Source organism: Castor canadensis, chromosome 2, assembly GCF_047511655.1.
Source record: "Castor canadensis chromosome 2, mCasCan1.hap1v2, whole genome shotgun sequence".
NCBI lineage: Eukaryota > Metazoa > Chordata > Mammalia > Rodentia > Castoridae > Castor > Castor canadensis.
Genome location: NC_133387.1, coordinates 173698413 through 173720571, shown reverse-complemented (window position 1 = coordinate 173720571; position 22159 = coordinate 173698413). Strand labels below are relative to the sequence as shown.

Sequence of the window (22159 nt, the reverse complement as noted above, 5' to 3'; positions counted from 1 at the left end):
CTATGTCTTTCTTATTATTTCCTATGTTTTCTCTTCAACAAAATCAGAGAACAAGATGGCAGAATGGGTTCTGCCCGGAAGTGGGAAGAGGTATTGTGGAAAAAACAACGAATACACGTGTAAGTAAATGTAAAAACAGTAAAAGAGAAAAGAAGAAAAAAGAAATAAGGGTGAATAGTATAAAAATTCATAAATTATTATATGATGAAAATGAAACAGTGATAGGATACTCTTCAATTCCCAACCAAAATGAAGTAACTGACACTCCAGAAACTGGATCCCTAAAGACAAATATCACACAAAAGAAAGGGCTGTACTGTAACTACTTGAAATTTCCTTTAGTTCTATGACTCTAGATCATAATTTTAGGTGCTCATTCTTATTTGACCTCTGAACAAATAGGTAATAATGAGTATTATAAGTAGAGGATGGAATGGGTACAGAATAAGTGAGATCCCAGCCAGTAACATCTGAAATACAGTATTTTATTTAATTTTGAGGGTCATATTTGAAAAGGACACTGGAAACCAATAGCACTTAGAACAAATCAATCAAGGCATTAGGAATGTAAAAACCTAAAACAGAAAAATTAAAACGTAGAAAAAATAATTAAATAATTAAAAGTAAACTTAGAGGGTGTTTTATATATTATTTGAGAGGAGAAAACTAGGACCGCTAATAAATATTACAGGGAAAAAGGTTTTGACCAAATATATTTTTTAAAAGTTGCAATAACTTCAAGTTTCCTAAAAATGAAATAAACATTCTGAAAGATATATCCAATAATAGAAGTGTTCTAGCAGAGCAGAAATATATTTATATTTATATATGGTATAAAAGAATTCTTCTGAGAGAAAGGGTGGATAACATTTACATTTACATTTAAGTAAATTCGAATGTATGGAAAACTTCAATTGTATATAGAATACAGCAGAATACTATTTTACCCAGCTTTAACATTTATTCTGGCCAATCTTACTTTATTAATAGTTCCCCACTTCATCTCACCCTTATATTATTTTTGCAGTATATTACACATGTCAAATCATTTCCTCTTTAAATATTTCAATATGTTAGATCAACTTTTAAAAACCCTTGCAACCTCAAGATTCTGTTTGTATAGCTTCAAGATACAAGAAAACTGAGTTCACTAACACTCAGAAAATGAATTATGTTCACCATTTATTCAACCAGTTCTAAAAAAACTAATTAGTGCTTGAACAATTTCATTGTCTAGCTTTATATCGACATCTAGTGGATAAAAATTGCAACCAAAAGGTAAGGTTAAAAAACATCTGTGTCACAGAGTTGTATGGGCAAACGTTTACAAAGTTAAATCACATAACATTCCTCAGTGATTCATGTTTTTTTTAAGAAAAAAGAAAAACAAGATATAAATTTTTTAAATTTATAACATTTAAGGTTTTTATAACCTGACTTTTATCTAACCTCATTTTCTGATAATTTCCTTTATAAATTACCAAATAGAAAGGCTTCATCACTTGCTGTCCAAATACACCAAGCTCACTGCAGACTCTACCGCAGCTCCTCCCAAGTAAAAATCCCCTTGAATTTATCAATTCAACGTTCAATTCAGTTTACCAATTCAAAATGTATTGTTCAGCTAGGCACCAGAGGCTCAGGCTTGTAATCCTAGCTACTCAGGAGGCAGAGATAAGGAGGATCTCAGTTGGAAGCTAGCCTGGGCAAATAGTTCTCAAGAATCTATCTCAGAAAAAACCATCACAAAAAAGGGCTCATGGAGTGCTCAAGATGTAGGCCCTAATTCCATCTCTTCCAAGAATTTTTACCCTACTATTTCCTCAGCATTTTAAAATTTATGAATGCCCATGCATACCTTTATGGTCAAATACAGCAAATGTATCTATATTGTTAAATATATTATCTATTAGTTATAGATAACCTATTTTTTTAATATATATACACTTTTTTTTATTAGCTAATAGACTGGGAGTCTATTAGCTCTGTATACTACTCAAAAATATAAATCCATTTAGAGTCTTCTTTCACATTTTATTAGTATTCCCACAAGGTTTAACAAATATAGTGCATTCAAATATCTGCCGACTGATGTGTTCTGTCCATGCATTATACAGATGAGGTAAAATTCTCACTATAGTGGGACTGAATGCTCTAAGTACTATAAAGGCAAGGATTGGATCCGTATTAGTCAATATCCAATCCCTTACACTTTGTTCAATGCCTGGTTCAATATGTATATATATATATTACATAAATTACTCATAATTCTTTTTCTTTTGAAGTAGGGTCTTGGCCAGGCTGGCCTTAAACTCACAATCCTCCTGCCTCAGCCTCCTAAGTACTGGGATTAAATGTGTGCACCACACCTGGCTCCTGTTCATAATCTTAAAAACAAAAATGGTTATAAAAATGATTACATACAAGGCCAAGAAAAAGTCAGTGTTGAGAAAAGTAAATTTAAAAACAAAATGTCAACATGACAACTTGTGCTTCTAAAGCTTTCTCTATTTATAGTTATAACCCAATTAGATTATGATCAAGCACTTTAATTTAGGGAATAATACAACTCCTATTTTCACACAGTCATCATTTTCCACATTTTTCTCTTCCTCTACTATCCTTAGGAATGTGAGGGGGCTTGTTTTTTGCTTTTTAGGAATGTGTTTTGAAATAAGTTGAAGAACAATTCCCAAAGCAGAGGTAAAGAGTATTTTAAAGCTTGTGATAACATTAAGAAGGAACTGACTGGATGTAGTCAAGTGATTTGAGAGGGTGAGTTCATTTCTAGTAGTTAATTTTTAAATATTAAGTATATAAAATCAGTTGCTAAATAAAAGTTACATTTTTCCAAAAATTCTGGATGTTACTTGATCTATAACTACAGATCCACTTACTGTGATAAGATTAAAAGAGAAAAATAAGAAATAGAGATAAAACATAAATAATAAATGAAATGCCCCTTAGCTATACTGAACCTCTTTGCAACAAAGGTTAAGAATCATTTCTGATATGAATAAAAGAAAAAAAAAGAATCATTTCTATCTATATGCTACAAATTGATAGTAACTTACTGAGAACATAATTTCAGTATAATTTGGAAAATCTATGTTTTTTTTTTTTTACCTAAAGCTCTTTCTTTGGATGGTTCTAAAGTACATTACCAAAAACAAATAAATGAGCCAGGCATGGTGGTGCATATCTATAATCCTAGCTATTTGGGAAGTGGAAGCAGGAGGATCAATAGTTCCAGGCCAGCCTGAGCAAAAGTTAGTGAGACCCTATCTCAAAAACAAAATAAAAACAGAAAAAGTATGGGGTATAGCTCAAGTGGTAAAGGCACTTACCTAGCAAGTGCAAGGCCCTGGGTTCAATCCCCAGTACTGGGGAGAAAAGAAGGAAAGGAAAGGGAAGAGAAGGGAAGGCAAGGCAAGGCAAGGCAAGGCAAGGCAAAGGGAAAAGGAATGAGAGAGAGAGTGAGAAAGGGAATGAGAGAGAGAAAAAGAAAGAAAGGTAAATTAGAAAAAAATATATATTTAAGGTCAGACGTGATGGTGCACAACTGTAATCCCAGCACTTGGGAGACAGGGGCAGAAGAATCATAGGTTCAAGGCCAGCCTGTGCTACATGGTGAGTTTCAGACTAGGCTGGGCTACTAACAAAGACCCTGTCTCAAAAACATAAAATAAAACATTATCCCACAATTCCCCACCTTACAAACTTAAATAAAAGGGGGAATAAAAAGTGAAGTTGAATGTGATAACCCTTACCCTTATTTCATATCCTAGATACATCATATTTTCAGTTTACAGGATGGGGAGGGGGAAGGAAATCAGACATAAAATAAAATGAGTATGTACTTACAGCTTGGGCTTGTTGGAATAATTTATTCTGATTTTCTCCATCTTCTACTACATCTCCAACCATCTGGGAATGGGGTAACCTAAAACTTCCAATAGCAGCATTCAAATTACTTGGAAAAACGCTTGTCCTTTTAGGAGTTAAGTGTGCTCGATCTGAAGATTGCATGGCTACAGAGCCTTCTTTTTCTGCCTACACAAAGGCAAAAAGAGGGAGAATGAGATTCCACTCCAATCTGATACAATCAAATAATACCTCTAAGCAGACAAAATATTTTCATTTGGAACAAGGGTGGGGAGAGCAACTTACATTTACCAGGTACTTACTATGTGTTAATAATTTATTTAGGAGCTAGGGCATGGCTCAAGTGGTAAAGAGTCTGCCTACCAAGTGTGAGGCCCTGAGCTCAAACCCCAGTACCAAAAAAAAAAAATTAAATTTAAGTCATCTCATCTAATTCTTGAACAACCCTGTGAGATTTTATAAATAAGAAAGCTATAATCAGAAAAGTTTAACCCAAGGTCATATAACTAGTAAGTGGTAAAGTCAGAATTTAAACTCAAATCTAAATCCAAAATCCTGACATTATTATCAACTATTTGGTAAAAGCAAAAAAGTTTGTCAAAATATGGGAATAAAACATGGTTTTCTACATAGAAATCTACTGTGCTCACTAGAAAGTGGGATTACACAAAGCTTGGAATTGAAAAGTAATTTGGTTACTGCCTAATAGCTTATCTCATATAACATACACTTTTTATTCAGTCTTTACTAAGGCTCACTGTTGAACTTACTGCTTCATAAGACTTCAGAAGCTGCTGCTTTTTTCTCAATCGAATTTGTTGATTTACCCGGTATTTGACTTGTTTTTGAAAATGTTTCAAAGCTTCTTGCTTTTTTCTTTGTTGTTCTTTTAGTTCTTCCTCAATCATACATGCTGAAGTCTTTAAAGGTGAAAGATAAAAAATGAACTTAAATGGAAAGTTTTGCCTGTTATGGCTGTTGTAAACACAAAGAAGTCAGTGTATAATGCTGAAAAAAATAATTCAATTCTATATCCAACGTTCCCAGAGGGTAAGGAAATCATAGTAGTTCAGAACCAATGAGATGAGATATGGCTAGTAACCAAGAATTTAAACCAAATCATACACTAAAAATTATGAATATTCATATCAAATCTTAATTTTTAAAACTGAAACAAAAGGTATTGTTACTAATTCTTAATGAATCAACTTAAATCCACTTCTATTACACATTTTTTAAAATCAGTAAATAGCACAGATATACCACATTACTCACCACTTACCAGATTATGTCCTACTGTAAAATGCCCTCATACTTATAATTACACTCCATTTTTAACCCAGCATACCCTTCTTCATATCTCCATCTAAAAAAGGCCTACTCAGTCTTCAAAACCATTCAATATTCACTCCCAGTACCTCCCATAGCATTGACTTCCTCAGAGCTCTTATGATATGGTACCTTTCACGTTACTAATGTTACTATACAGTACTTATTAACACCACCACTAGATTATGAACTCTTTGAAGGCAAGAAATGTATTTAATACTTCTTTCTGTCCCCTATAGCAATACAGTATCAAGTCTTGACCATCAAGGTACTCAGTATTTATACAGTTCCTCAATTACACAATATATTCTAAATAATCTAGAACACTTTTCATATTTGAGTCCCTGGTCTGCATTCAGTTCCACTAAGAGCTCTGAATAACAACCACAGTAATTAAAATAATAGTAGTTAGCAATATTAAGGATCTATTATGTGAGAAGCACTTTCTATCACTCTATCATGAAAACTATCTTCAGTAGTAAAGTAATCCCATATATTACAGATGAGGAAAATTGAATTCAGAAAGATTAAGTAACCTTCTTTGGTAGTTCAAGATTCTATAGCTAGCAACTAAGAAAGCTGTGTCTCTTACTCCAACACTTACGTTCTATCTTGTACTCCTTTTCTCTTGACTGTATGACTTTCCTTCATAAGGAATTTTCAAATTAAAGAAAATCATCATCATATTGTCTTCCCATTGCTTCTTTTAACAGTGATTCCAACTTCTAAATCTGAAGTGTCTCTGATTAGCTTATAGGCTGTCATTAAATTCTCAAAATCAAATGAATTTTAAATTTTCCAAGAAATCTATCCTATAAACTATTCTCTAAGAGTATGGTCCATAAGAGTGACACATTCAATACAAATAGCAAAGAACAATTAGGTCAAGTAATTCCAAAGGAGAGATATACACAATAAAGCCTGAACAACTGACCCAGATTAACTCAAGCCCCAGACAAATTTAACCATTCAAACTTTTACTTCCATTTTGTTCATCTTCCCCTTTTACCCCCACACTAAGATTATCAAACATCTTATCGAGGTACAGGGTTAATTACAGATTATGAATGTCAATTATAAACCAAAGATAAGAATATACCAGCATTAAGAAACACAGATTTCTTAGCAAATTATGCCCCAGTTACTCAAGTGATGGAGACAGGAAGATTGCGGTTCAAGGTCAGCCTGGGCAAAAAACTTAGCATGACCCTTTCTCAAAAAATAAGCAGGTGTGGTGGCATAAGCCTGTGGTCTCAGCTACTCAGGAGGCAAAGGTAGGAGAATCACAGTCTGAGGCTGACCCTGGGCAAAATACGAAACCCTAACTGAAAAACAAACTAAAGCAAAAAAGAGTTGGGGGCTTGCTGGGGAGGTGGCTCAAGTAGTAGAGCCTGGAAAGCAAGAGATCCTGAGTTCAAATCTCAGCACCACCAAAAAAAAAAACCTATCTATAATTGTGCAAGAACATTTGCTTTGCAGGATGGGCAGGATGTTAAGAAGTTCTCAGCGAGAGTCAAACAAATTTGAGAAACACTGAGTTAAACAAAGTTAAATATTGTTTTGATTGTACAACTAACTCCTCATAGCCTTCCAGTACCATACAGAATATCTAAGGAGAAGTGTTTGTAATAATCAAAGAACACATTTTGGATAACTCATGTATGATGAAATTGAGGCTTAGATCATATAGTAATTAGTCTCCAAAGATGATCACTCCTCCCAACTGAATAAATCAGGTTTCATGGTATACATGCCATTGCTTAGTATACTCCTACACTGAATTTGATCTAGCTCTGTATAACCAAGAGAATGAGGCAAAAGTGTTGGCTCTGTGACTTCCCAAGCAAGGTCATAAAGTTCTTGGAATGCTCACTCTGGGGAAGCCAGTGCCATAGAAGAATTCTGATTAGTCTGACTACCATGCTGTGAGAAAGCACAAGCTAGCCAAATATGCCATGTAGAATGGGAAAGACATCCAACAAGTCCCCAGCCATCCTAGTCCCCCTAGCCCAAGTGACAGGTATGTGAGAAGCCATCTTAGACATTGCTACCTATCAACTGCCACATAACAACAAAGAACCAAGGAATTCAACCAACAGCCAGAACCCAATCAAGCTGTCCCAGTCATGTCCAGCTATTTAAGCCACCCTAGCTGAGGCCTCAGACATTGTGTAGCAGAGACAAGCCATCCCTGCTCAAATTCCTGACACACAGTATTATTTGCTTTCTGGGGTGGTTCATTATACAGCAAAAGACAACCAGAACAAAATAAGAAGAAAAAGAAAGCAATAACCATATATGGTAGTAAGACAGCATTGTCTTTTGATGCTAGTTTTATTACTGTGGAAGAGCAAGGCTCTATGACACTTTTAGGAATCCTGATGGCCCCTTGAAATTTTGGGGAGAAAAATGAAAGAAGCTGCACTTTTGAACAGACATGATCTTAAAGTAACCAAATTTTAGAAGTAACTATTTACATCTACTCTGAGCTGACAGTTAATAAGGGCAGATTACCAGACAAAATATGTTAAAGCAAGAGAGTTCTACTAGAAAACTCCCTATGAATGGAACTGATTAGCATAATTTAAAAGAGTAGCCAGGTTCGGTGACTCATACCTGCAATCCTAGCTATTGGGGAGGCAGAGATCAGGAGGATCTCAGTTTGAAGCCAACCTGGGGCAAATAGTTCCCAAGACCCTATCTCAAAAATACTCAACACAAAAAAGGGCTAGCGGAGTGGCTCAACTGTAGAGCATCTGCCTAGAAAATGTGAGGCTCTGAGTCCAAATCCCAGTACTAACAAAAAAAACCCTGAAGCAATTAATCTATCAAAACACTATTTGGTCATGAAATTCATCTGTAAATATTAAACAATGAATAGGGCTGGAGGAGTGGCCCAAATGGTAGAGCACCTACGTAGCAAGCATAAGGCCCCAAGTTCAAACCCCAGTACCACCAAAAAAAAGAATAAATACCTTCTCCAAAACTTTCTAGTTCCCCACATCTATTTTCCATAATCCTGTCAACCACCATCCTCTAATAAACTATTCACTACACCCAATCTATTCTACCCTAGAATCTTGAATACCTGACTTACTTCCTATGTCCCCATTGCCCTTAATAGGAGATTCGTTCCCTTCCCTTCTCTGATTATCCAACTTTCTTGGGTCATACCAACCCAAAGTCCTATCTTTCTTCTTCGATTAAGCATCATATTATTAGCACTTATTTATATATTAGTCCTTTCTGAAAACAGGCAGGGTAGGAATAAATCAGTAACTATGTACATGTATACATATGAAATAAACAAAATGAATATACTACATTGCATTGTTATTTAACATTTACTTGAAACATATCTCATTTCTCCTACACTAAGGGAACATACCTCCTACTTTTCCACACTTGCCTATACATACAGAAGACCAACACACACTTTGTGCATCCCATAAATATTTACTGTGTGTCTACATTAGACAATATTTAAGATGTGGTGATAAACAATGTTTGTTCCCTATGCACAAGGAGCTCACACCCCGTCAGGAAAGTAGATATACAACAACTTATAACACAATGTAAGTGCCACAATACAACTAAGGGGAAGTTTGGTGAAACTACCAAAAACCTTCTTACAAAAACTGTCCTCATGTGTTAAATGGTATATGAGAATCATCTTGAAAACATGTACACATTTTAACTTTGAAAAAGTATCCTTTCATCTGAAATGTTCCCTACCATATGTATCTACTGCATTTCCAGTCTTTCACGGCCAACGGACCATATTTCTACATTCATTCATTCAACAAATACTTTCTAAAGACTTACTATATGCCAGAGCAGGAATGAACAAAAAGTAGAGGTGTCTGTCCTCACAGAATTTATATTTAAACTCTCTCAGTCCCCCATTGGAATTAATCTCCTTCTCTTTTTTTCTTAATCCATTTTGTCTGAATTTCCATCCCAAAACTTATCATAAACTTTAAGGAGCTAATTAATATTACTTGAAATGTGACCAACGGTCATCCCTACTAAATGCAGAGTATCTGGAAGATGTAGACAGTACCTAAGTCTTGTGCAGAGCAAGCAATCAAAATTTTGTGAACTGAACTGATATATATCCTATCCCATGCATTATGATGTATATGGCAGGTAGTAACTAAATAATATTTGATTATGCCAACTAAAAATGTAGCAAGTTTTACCAAATACATGCTTCTTCTATAATCCTAACAGAACGTTATTTATAACAGTATAGAAATACCATCTTCCAACTGCTTACCTTTAAGCGCCCAAAATTAGAGAGGGCTAATAAAAGAAGGGGGGAGGGGAAGACCACTACATGTGGATCCAACTGACACTCACATGTGCTGTGATTTCCGAACTATTTGGTGAGGCAGGTTCCACCCATGCCCCAACTGGTATTACAGCCTGGTTCCTCTCAGCCAGCACTGCCAACACGTCCTTGCTCTTCGTGGGGTTTAAAGCCAGGGGCAACTTTGTGGTATTTCGAGGCTTCTTGACGAGGGCCATACGTCCTGGCATGTGTGACTAGGAGAAAGGAAAAGCTTAAAGTTCTCAAGCGACCTCTTTAAGGGCTCGAACGTCGTAACACAGGAGTCACGGGCCTCTGAAAAGGACAGAAATGCTCGAGGAGGCAGAAAGAAGCCTAGCAGGAAGTAGGAAAACAAGGATTCTAGAGAAACAAAGAGAGAGAAAAGTGATAAGACGAAAAGAGGTTTTCTAACCGCCTTCGGGAAGAAATGGAGATAAGGAGAAAGAGAAACAACGACGGGTTGGGGAGAACGAAAATTGCGCCCAAGGGTGAGCACGGGGGCGGGGAGATGGAAGCAGAACCTGGGTCTGAGGCAGAGTCCCAATACAGTACGTAGAGCCCAACCGCCGAGAGCCCCCGGCCAGATAAAAGCCTGCTTCTGAGCACCCCGCAGCTCGACACAGACTCAAACTACGTGGGGTGCTAAGGTTACCATCTCAAGTAAACCGCCACTTTTGGGTGGGACCGTGGGACACCCGCCCCGCCCCTCCGTAGCCCTTGTGCCCACCCCTTCCGGGCCTCGCGTCCCCTCCCGGGGCCTGGAAGAAGGGAGGGGAGGGGTTTCAGGGGCTGGTGTCTCCGTCATTTCCGCTTCCTGACCTGTTGAGGGGGCGGGAGTTGGTGGGCGTGCGGGGGTCACTGGGTAATTGCTGGCTGGGGCGTGGCCAGCCAGCGGTGCCTCGACTCGCTTTGTGATGGTCCCAAATCCCTCAGGAAAAGGGATTCGAGAAACTGAGATCCCACCGACTGCGCGGGCGAGGTTCCCATTTGAGGATAGCGCGGGAAGAGCACAGAAAGGGCGGGCAGCGCTTCCTCAACAAACAGATGTAACAGTATATCCTGCTAATCCTTTTTACAGCTCGTTACGTTTACAAGACAATTTAATTCATATTCTTGTATTTGAACATCGTAGCCTCTTGAGTGGTCACCCGTAATGCTCCTAACTCTGCTGTAATCCAGGAACACTTCATTAGCCTTGTAGGATGCCCATGCATTCATTTCTGGCATACATTATTGCAAGTGTTTTTATCTACCAGTACTTTTTTTTTTTTTTTTAAGATACTGGGAATTGAATACAGGGCTGTGTACTTACTAAACCAGTGTTACACCATTTAAGCTACGCCCTCAGCCCTTTTGTTTTTACATTGTTTTTAAGATAGGATATTGCTACTTTTGCCCAGGCTGGCCTTAAATTCTCAATCTTCCTGCCTCTGCCGTCAGAGTAGCTGCATTACAGACGGACATGTGCGACCACAGCTGACTCCCATACCAGTACTTTTCTAGGCGCTGGAGATACAAAGTAGTGAACAAAACAAATATCCCTTGTTTGGGGAATTTACCATAGAATAAAGGGAAAAAGCGAATAAACACATGATGTCTGATGCTAATGAATGCTCTGACGTAAAAGAATAGAAAAAAGAGACTAGGGAACGTATGTGGGGCTTAAATACTAAATAAGACGTCTCTGAACACACACACCACAACCCATACCCCCACCTTCCACAGATCCTGAAAGGTTTGCCCCCAATTCTGTGTGTGTGTGTGTGTGTGTGTGTGTGTGTGTGTGTGTCTAGGCTTTACTATGGTACTTTTGAGCAAAGAAATGAGAAGATTAAACAAGCCACTGTAATCTTCAAGGAAGGGTTTTGTTTTGTTTTGTTTTTAAAATAAGTGCTCCAGGCAGAGAACAAGTACAAATGCCCCAACGTGGGAGCATTTCCTGGTTGAGAAGAAGCAGAGTCTACTATAAATGAAAGAATGAGAGGTGACAAGCTGAGACAGAACTTCAAATTTTGGGACATGAGCAATCATATACAGTATGGTAAGCCTCATAATGTGCTGAGATAGGGAGCCATTAGAGGACTTAGAACAAAGGAATGCCATAATGTGACTTGAATTAATAAAAAATGTTCTGGTCAGGTGTGGTAGTGTGTGTCTATGGTCCCAGCACTGTAGGAGGTGGAGGCAGAGGCAGGAGGATCCAATTTTGAGGCCAGCCTGGGATACATAGCAAATTCCAGACCAACCTGAGCTATGTAACAAGACTGTGTCTCAAACACAAAAACAAAAAAAATCACTCTGGATGTAGTATTGAGAATACACAGAAGAGGTGAGGGTAAAAAAAAGACCCACTAGGAAGCTATTGCAGTAATCCAGTTAGGAGATTATAATGTCTTTGATCAGGGACGTAGTGGTGGAAATGGTGAGAAATGGCTGAATTCTGAACATATTTGGGAGGCAAGAATTTCAGGATCTGTAGAAGGTGTGGATATGGATTGTGCTGTGTATGTGAGTGAGCGGGGAGGAAGAGAAAGTAGGGGAGAAAGAAGGAAAAAATCTTAGGGGTTTCCTCTTGAGTAGCCAACAGGGTGGGATTACTGAGATGATGGAGATAGTGAAGGAACAGGATTGGGAAGGGGAAGATCAGGAGTTCATTCAGTTTGGAACAGATTAAGTTTTATTTAATCAACATACAAGAAAGCAGTATGATAAAAGAGTCTAGAGGAGAGATCTGGTCTAAAAATATAAATCTGAGCATAATATTGGCCTATAAATTCAAACCAGTAAGGTTGGATGATCTAATATGGTCAAATAAGAAAATCAATCCTAAGACTAAGATCCATAATATTCTGACATTAAAGAGGCTAAGAAGAAGAAAATGTAAAGAGATTAGTAAGGATCAGTCAGGAAGTTAAGGAAGAAAACCAAGACTATGTGATAGATTGAAAGCCAAGTGAAAAAAATTCATTAAAGAAAACAGACCATCTGTGTTAAATACTGCTGAGAGATCAAATAATATAAAGACTGATAATTGACTATTGGATTTAGCAATGTGGAGGTCATTGAGAACATTAAAAAGAGCAATGTCTTTGGAGCAGTTGTCAAAAGTCCAAAGGGAGAAATTTAACAGGGAATAGGAGAAGGAATTGGAGATAGCAATTTTATTCAACTCTTCAATGAGTTTAATTTTTAAAGAGACACAGAGAAATATGTGACTGAAAGGAGATGTAGAGTTAGAGGAGGGTTCTTTAAGATCACAGCCTATGTCTTCTTTTGATGAAAATTATATGTAGACAAGAGAAAACTAATAATACAGGGAATAGATGGGAGAGTTTCAGGATCGGTGTCCTTAAATGCAAGAGGGAATGAGTTATAGTGAGCAAGTGGAGGCTTTGGCCATAAAAGTAGGAAGAGTAGTTAATTATGACAATGGTGATAATTGTATAATGTGGTGGTAGAGCTTGTGGAGGTCCTGTTCTTACTTCTCTGTTTTCTATGTAAAATACTATTGTAACTAGCCTCCAATTTGACCCCTAATGATCACTACCTGGTTTTCACATCTTTTTGTAGTCCCCTCCCACATTGTGCCCAGATTGGTCTCTATGTGTATTACTGCAGAGGTTAGATTATAAAGACACTGTGTCCTCTCCCTCCCGCACTTGATTTTGCTCTCACTCTTACTCTCCATCAGGCCATTTACTCTGAAGGAAACCATATATGTCATGAGCGGTCCTATAAAGAGGCCCATGTGGACTGGAAGTAGATGATCCAGCTCTAATCAAATCTTCAGGCACTGAACTCTCAGCCAACAAGTTAACAGCAACCTCATAAAAGACCCTTGGCCAGGCTATCCAGCCAGAAACTGTATGAACTAATGTTTGTTGTTTTACAAGTTAATTTTGGGGGTAATTTGTTACACAGCAAGACATAACTAATACAAGTAAGAAGCAAAGTCACCAGTTAATAAAATAAAGGGAGAGATGTTGGAGGTTTGAGTAAGGAATTTAGGTATAAAATGGTTTTCCAGAAAAGAGGAAACAGACTAGAAACATGTATGACTGCTGGATGAACTTAAAGACTCATGTAAAGTTCATGATCTTGAACTTGCTTATTTTTTGGTGATACTGGAGTTTGAGGTCAGGACCTTTTGCTTGCTAGGCAAGCACTCTACCACTTAACCAACACTTCCAGCATTTTTTGCTTTAGTTATTTTTCAAATAAGTTCTCCTACTTTTTGCCTGGTCTGGCTTCAGACCATGATCCTCCGAGCTATGCCTCCTGCATAGCTGGGATTTACAGGCAACATTCCAGCACTTTTTGCTTTAGTTATTTTTCAAATAGGGCTTTGTACTTTTCATCAGAGCTGGCTTCAGACCATTATCCTCCTAGCCATGCCTTCTTCATAGTTGGGTTTACAGGCACATACCAACATACCCAGGTTGTTCTTTGAGATAATGTTTTGCCTGTGCTGGCCTTGAGCTGTGTTTCTCCAATCTCCACCTCCCAAGTAGATAAGATTATAGATGTGAGCCTCCATACCTGGTCTATGATCATGAATTTAAAGTGAGATCTGTCTATGTAATTGTTTTTCTTCAATTGCCTGGTTATAGTCCTGAAATAGAAAAATTGAACTTTAGCCAGGGTTGAGGTTTTACAAAAAATGTTATCGAGCAAGAAAAGGGCAAGAAATTAAAGATTAATTCAAAGAAGTAAGTGGATGTTTTACAAAGACATTTAAAGTATATGTATTAATCTTTTTTACATTGCTATGACAAAACACCTGAGACTGTATACTTAAAAAAAAAGCAGGCTTATTTAGCTCATAGTTTTGGAGACTGAAGGTCCAAACCACATGGCACTGGCTCTAGCTACACTACATTATAATTAAATAACATCATGATAGGAGCGTGTATAGAATAGATCACATGGTGAGAAGGAAAGCCAGAGAGCAGGGAGGGGTCAGACTTATTCTTTCATAATAAACCACTGTCTTAGGAACTACCTTTATCTTTTCCAAGGGCAGTAGCCCCAGTGACATAACCAACTCCCCATAGGCCCTGCTTCTTAAAGATTCCACCACCTCTTAACATCACCACACCAGGGACCAAGCTTCCAACACATGAACTCTTGAGGGCACAAACCACATCCAAGCCATAGCAGTAGTTAATGAGAAAAGGGGAGACAAGTAGAAAGTAAGATAGTAAAAAGTTGGTAGGATCAAAAGACTGTAGGTTCAGGCCATAGCAATAAAAGCAGCATAAAAGCAGACATGAAACCAATAGAACAAAAGACCCAGATATGATTCCATGTAGCTATGCCACCTAATTTTTGACAAAGGGGCCTAAAACATTTGATGGAAAAAAAGACAGCCTCTTTAACAAATGTTACTGAGAAAAATGGACATCTGAAACTAGATTCATGTCTTTTACCCTGTACAAATATCACCTCAAAGTTGACTAAGAACCTTATATAAAACCGGAAACTTTCAAGCTAGTGCAGGAAAGAATAGGGGATACACTGGAACTTATAAGCATAGCCAATAACTTCCTAAATAGAACCCCAATGGCTCAGCAACTAAGAGAAAGGATTAACAAATGGGACCACATGAAACTAAAAAGCTTCTGCACAACCAAAGAATTGATCACCAGACTGAAGAGGCAGCCTACAGAATGGGAGAAAATCTTTGCCAACTATACATCTGACAAAGGATTAATAACCAGAATTTACAGAGATCTCAAAAAACTAAACTCCCAAAAAAATCAATGACCCAATAAAGAAATAGACAAATGAATGAACAGAGCTTTTTCAAAGGTAGAAGTCCAAATGGCCAAAAAACACATGAAAAATGCTCACCATAAAGGAAATGCAAATCAAAACTATGTTAAGATTCCACCTCATTCCTGTTAGAATGGCCACCATCAAGAACACAAACAACAAATGTTGGTGAGGGTGTGGGGAAAAAGGAACTCTCATACACTGTTGGAAGGTGAGTAAATTAGTACAACCACTGTGGGAAACAGTATGGAGGTTCTTCAAAAAACCAAAAAGTAGAACTACTAGATAACCCAGCAACACCACTCTTAGGAATATACTGAAAGAATATAAGTAAAATTACAATAAAGACACCTGTTTACCCATATTTATTGCAGCTTTATTCATAATAGGCAGCCTGTGGAAGCAGTCAAGATGCCCCACAACTGATGAATAGTTTAAGAAAATGCAATATTTATATACAATGGAATTTTATTCAGCCATAAGGAAGAATGAAATTTTGTCATTTGCAGGTAAATGGATGCAACTGGAGAACATATCTTAAGTGAAGTTAGCTAGGTTCAGAAAGCCAAAGGCCACATGCTTTCTCTTATATATGGAATATAGGCCCAATACAAATACAAACAATATTATACATACATACAAATATATACAGAACATGTACCCAAAGGTGGGACTAGTAGAGGAGACCAAGGGAGAAAGAAAAGAAGGAAAGAAAGATAGTGAATAGTAATGAAATACATCACATTTGTGTAGGAACAAGACACAATGAAACACACTGAAAACTGTTAACATAGGATAGGGGGATAAGGGCAAGGAAGTGCAGTGAAGGAGAGTTACACCGATTTAAGCACAATGTGTGTACAGGTATAACACCAAGGTAAAAATTTCACTAACCAATAAAAAACACCTAAACAACAAGGGACAAGAATGAAAAAAATAGGTCATGCTAAGGGGAAAGAACTAACAAGAGGGGGAGGATGAAAGAGGGAAGTAAAGAAGGTGAATATGGGTTGATGTACTTTCTATGTAAGAATGAATATAGAATATTTAAACCTGTTGGAATCACCATAAGAGAAGAACTAGGTAGAAAGGAGGAAGATGGAGGGGATGAATTAATTCAGGATATAATACATATGTGCATGGAAATACCATAACAAAACTCCCTGTGTAGCTATCTTAAACAAACAGAAATATCTTTTTTCAACAACAAAGGACAGGAAGGTAAAACAGGTCCTGTCTGGAGTTGGAATCAGTAGGAAGGAGGAGGATATAAGGCAAGGGATGTAGAAGGGTGAGTATGCTGGAAATATTATGTACTCATGTATGAAAATGGAAAAAGGAGACCTGTTGAAACTGTTCTAAGAAAGAAAGAGGGAAGATGAAGGAGAATGATGGAAAGGGTGATTTTGACTAAGATGTACTGTAAGCACTTTTATAAATGTCACAAAGTATCCCAAGTACAACAATATTATGATAATATTTTTTTAAAAAGGAGAGATTCCAGTGGAGGTCTAAGGTTTGTTAGAATAAGATACTAAAACAAGCACACTGATAAGAGGTAATGGTCTGAGAATGGGATGCTTGTAACAGTATAGAGGCTGTGGTTATAGGTACTATGAAGCCTATGGTAGGGCCAATGGAGAGAGTGCTGAGATAAGTGAAACAACAAGATCAATGGAAAAGGGGCCATAGAAATGTAGAATGAAGCACTGGATGAATTACCAAGTGAACACTGAAATCACCAAAAACCATGACAAGAACAGCATTGGTGAGAGTGGAGAACAATAATCTTTGAGGAACGTCAGGAAAAGATTTGGAAATTGGTAGATGATTATAACTTAGAAAGCAGTGAATGGTATAGTCTGTAACATGAGATTCAAAGTTAGGGCTGAGGTTCAGAAAAAGAGAGATGGTTTAGAGATAGCATGAAGCGACTGAGTAGCAAGAAGGAATCCCATCCCACCTTTACCCAGAGTACAGAGTAGTAGTGAACAAAAAGCAGTCACCACTGTAGGGTCAGAGGGTTGTTAAATTACATACCTACACACACACACACACACACACACACACACACACACCCCTCCATATCTGGAAAAAAGTATTAATAGGTAGCTCTTTGCTCTCTTCAAACTTCTACCTCAAGGTCTATGACTCCCACTAACAGCTGAGCCAGGGATTTTGTAAGAATTTATACTCTCTAAAAGCCTGGGAGAATCAGTCTCAGGTCCTGCTCCCATTTTCTGATCTTTTCAGCAAAGCTATATTCTATATGACCAGAGTTGGTTTCTCAGCAAAAGAATTGTTTGCTTAGAAATTTCCATCTTCAGAAATGTAAAAGAATGAGTGTTGCTGGTACAGAGTGTGGGGACCCTTCTCTTAAGCAGTCCTCAGCAGAACTGAATAATCCTTTCTCTGTGACTGGGGATCCCTGGTCATGTCTGCACAAAGCCCCAAGTCACTGGGTCCTTGGCAGCAGTCCACCCCACACAGAACTGACTGGTTATTTTTTTTTTGAACACCAGGGAGCAACTTGCTATTTGGTCACTACTCTCTTATTTGTGGCTGACTGACCCACACCTGCAACAAATTAGAAAACTTGGTCACATGTCGGTCCTCAGAGACTGTCCTAAAGATAACCTCTATAGAAGTGAGAAACTTACCTATCCCCACCCCCAAGAGGACTGAATTTTGGGAACTCAACCTCAGGTAGCTGAGTTATACTCCCTTTTTACCTCCTCCTCAAGTTGAGTTTTCTGGGGCTAACCAGTATCCTGAGCTATTTCCTCAAGGCAGACCATAGCACTATCCTTCTTTGCTCTTCCTCCTCCTTATCCACCTCCAAAAGTAACCTTCTAACTAGCCTAGTTACTTACATTATTCACCATACTTCTGACTTATTTTTTAAATGCATGGCTGTGCATGCCTATAACCTCAAAATTCAGGAAGGCGAGGCAGGAAGATTGAGAGTTTGAGGTCAGCCTGGGCTACATAGTAATACCCTGTCTCTAAAAACAAAACAAAACCTCTTAAGATATAAAAGTTATAATCATTAAAGATACTTTAAAAGTATGTTTCAGGACCTAAAAGCAACATCAAAAGAGGAATTTTTGAATGTTTTGTAGCATATTTAGAAAGGCTTTCTAGATAACCATTTTTTTAAAATTCAGGCCACTCATTTGTGCATGTTTGGCTATGATTGTTAAAATTATCCATTATTATTGTCACATTTTCTATATCCCAAATTTCTAGGGATAGCATATTACAGTGAAGAACATAGAGACCTTGAAGACAAACTAGGATTTATACACTTGGCTTTGCTGTCTGTGCTCAAGTCACATTATCTGAGCCTTTCTGTAGATCTAGAAAGCTAAAAATTAATCTTTCAGGGTTGTTTTTTGTGAGAATTAAGGTACATATGTAAAATGCAAAACACATAATGGATTTTCAATAATTATTACTGTTCTTTGTAGGAAGAAACATAGAAGTCACAAAAATCTTTTAGAAGATTTTCTTTTATATGCCCAGCATCCCTTCCCCTATTTTTTTTTTCTAGTGATGGCTCCACCTACAACTGTGGGGTTAGGTACATGGCCCAGCCTGGGGTACTATTATATTCTCCTAACTGTAGCAATTGACACAAATCTAAGCCAACCATAGTCCATTGCTAAGATTTGTTTGAAAACTACCTCCATGAAGATTCTTCTCCCTGAAGAAAAACCTACATTATCCCATATGTTAGCTATTAGCTATGTATGACTATTTAATTAAAATGAAATGAAATTTATTGTTTATTTCCTCAGTCCTACTACCCACACGGGGCTCACAGCTACCATACTTGACAGCACAGATAAAGAATATCCCATTGTCTCAGACACTCACAATGAATAGCATTGATAATGTAGAGGCCCTAGCAACCATGTCACCATCACAAAAGTGGAAGTCAGCTTGAGAAATGAAGCTGACACCAACAGCAAGAGATGAGTGATAACTGTGATGGCACTTAAGTAGCTTCTTTCCAATTTTCCTGCTTCCTGCAGAATTTGTCACGCCATACAGGAAATACCCCCTTTTTGCTTCAAATAGTCCAAGCTGAACTTCTATCACTTGCGATCAAAGGATCTTAATAGATCACATTCCTTAAGTTCTCAGGTAGCAAACCAGACACAGAATCCTCTAGACCTGACTCTGGCCAGGATCTATAAAGTAAACAAAGCCAAATCCTGAAAGTCCTGCCACAGGGATGAAAACTTTGGGCTGTCTTTAAGGCTTCTTCCGCTACCAGCCTAGATGCAGCCTTCTTCTAAGAAACCTTGTTTTTCTCTAGATTGGCTCCCATGTGTCCCAAATCTGTCTTCCTAGTGTGCCTGGCCTCACAATTGGGGGACCATCATTCCTTTGTTGAGTAGGCTTTATTTGTTGAACCCTGTTGCCTACCTTATCCTTCTTTCCCTCACCCTCCCATGGTGCTCCTTTATTCTACCTACTTTTACTTGTGGGTCACTTAGAAAGGCATCTTTTATAAGACCTAGACCAAGAAGCACAGGTGGAGTCTGGACTGTGCCAACTAAAAAAAAAAAAAGCGTGACTTACAGCAGGTTACTTAACCTCTCTGAGCTTCATGTTCCTTCTGAAAAAAGTGAAAAAAAAAAAAACCTTACTACACAGAATTGTTAGAAGATTAAATAAAATGTAGTATTAATAATACTCACAGATTCAGATGCACCTTTCCCAACTATATTTAAGCTCCTAAATGGGAATGGGTGTTAGCTATTTTTGCTTTTATGGTGCTGGGGATAGAACCCAGGGCCTCATACATGCTAGGCACGTGCTCTACCACTGAGCTACAGCCACAGCCCAGCTATTGTTTTTGAATATGCCGCCTTCCCCACCTCCCACATCCCACCATTCTTAACGTCTGGAACATAAAGTGCTCCTCACACAGTAGGCAATTATTGGATGCTGACCATCTGATTTCCATTTCTGTGCCTCCCTCTTTGGGAGGAGGATGGGGGGGGGGGATGAGAGCAAATCCTTCCCGGGAATGTGGTTGGTGGGTGGACACCATCTGAGGAAGTAGGAGGAAGGAAACAATGGAGTCTTTCAGGATTGGGCATCATTTGTGGCTTCCCCGTGATTTCCCAACCTGTTTGTATTTACAAGAACAGAAGGTTTCACAAGAAGAGAACTCAGAGATGCTCTCTTGAATGTCCTTGCAGCATTTTAAATAGGTCAACAAAAGCTGATTCTTTCCAACCCTCTAAGGCCAATTAATTTCTCCTTTTTGTTCCTCTGGAGAGTTGCTGAATAGGACACGTTTAACAGTCATGGACACAAGCCTGAGGTCCTCTCAGTTTCTGAGGGAGCGAGAATTCTGTTCAGAAATCAAATATTTACTCTCAACATAAAAGGCTTTGATGTTTTTTTTGTTTTCCAGGACAGAAATGAGAGCACCTTCCTCTGTGCCTCCTCAAAATTTACCCAGGACCCCACACCACCTTCAGGGTCATGTATTTCTCCAAATAACCCCCCACACCTTTTGGAAACACATATCTCCACTGAACCCTTTTCCTCGAGTGACTCTTCACATTTACAGAAATCTCTATGCAGCAAAACCAATGTTCAGGGTGAAAGCCCTGGGAAGAGTAGGAGGCAGGCCCCTTTTGACCCAATCTCCACTTTCTATTTAATGTTTCTCAGAAGCGACTCAGAGTAGGGCCACCTAGGAGAACTTTAGAAAGAAGAAGAAAAGAAAAAGTGTCCTTGGGGAGGGCCATTCCTCACTGTCCAGGCCATAAAAACTTGTTTTGTTCCAAACGGAGCTAGTTAATCTGCCTCTTGTTCAGAGAAGCTGGGCCCTGCCTCCTTGCAACACAAAGCCACACACAAATTCCTTGTTTCCCAGGCAATGCTGAGCAGCTATACAAATATTCTGGCTGGTGTTTGCCTCCTCAGTCCTTTCTCCAACAGAGCAAATTGAAGTTAGGGTAGGGACAACCCTAAGGTTTATGGAACAGAAACAAAACCAGAAATTCCTTCAGCAATAGTAGGAAGCACAAGGAATATGCAGAGAGGTCCACTTCACATCCTGAACTTTAGAGAGTAGATATAAAACACCTCTGGTCCAGAAATGAGGTGCTGGACCAGAACGAAGGCTCAAGTGTGCAGGATGAGGACTTCCTGCAGAGGATTGCGGTGAGGGGTAGACAAAAACCTAAATTTTGCTGGTGATAAACCTGGGTTCCTCAGATTAACCTGCCATTTAATAGCTATGTGACCTTAGTAAGTTGCTAACCTCTTGGAAGTTTAGGTTTTCTTCTTTGTAAACTGGGGTTAAATCGCTACCTAAAATAGGTACCGAGAGAATGAAATGAATGACTGAAATGCCTGACAGAGTTAAGCATGTGTGCGTGTGTGTGTGTGCGCACACACACACACACACACACACACACACACACACCAGTTAGAAAAGGAAAGGTTTGGGCAGGATGCCTCCATGTGAGGGTGAGGTTAAAAGTCTGGGGCATTAATCTTCCCTTATCCCTCAGAAGCAGTATGTAGCTGGTAGATAAGTATCCCAGCTCCCTTGCCCCTCCCATGGCATAACTAAGGAATATTCTTCACTAGTTCCCAGAGTTCTAAGAAAGATTAAGCCCTAATTGACCATAATAAGAACTTCCTTATGTTCTACCTTATTGGCTTATTTCCCTTCATGTCTCATTTCTTCAACATACTACGTACAGTTTGAGCGTCCCCAACCCAAAAATCCAAAATCTGAAATGCTTCAAAATCTGAAACTTTTTGAGCACCAACATGACATCACAAGAGGAAAATTTCACA

The 22159-nt window shown here is 38.3% G+C and overlaps 1 protein-coding gene across 6 annotated transcripts in view; it reads right to left on the bottom strand.

Moving 5' to 3' along the window:
• The window catches only part of Ccdc15 (coiled-coil domain containing 15), a 61694-nt gene extending 51426 nt beyond the window's left edge, over positions 1-10268 (bottom strand). For all 6 annotated transcript variants that reach the window (XR_012445578.1, XM_074066439.1, XM_074066442.1 and 3 more), the window contains exons 1-4: positions 10200-10268; positions 9577-9762; positions 4656-4805; positions 3865-4053 (exon numbers count right to left, since the gene is read on the bottom strand). Coding sequence is in view for 5 of the 6 variants with exons in the window: in XM_074066439.1 (XP_073922540.1) it covers positions 3865-4053; positions 4656-4805; positions 9577-9762; positions 10200-10202 (528 nt within the window). In the remaining variant the exon portion in view is untranslated. The remainder of the gene's footprint in view (positions 1-3864; positions 4054-4655; positions 4806-9576; positions 9763-10199) is intronic.
• Between the last annotated feature and the right edge of the window lie 11891 nt (positions 10269-22159).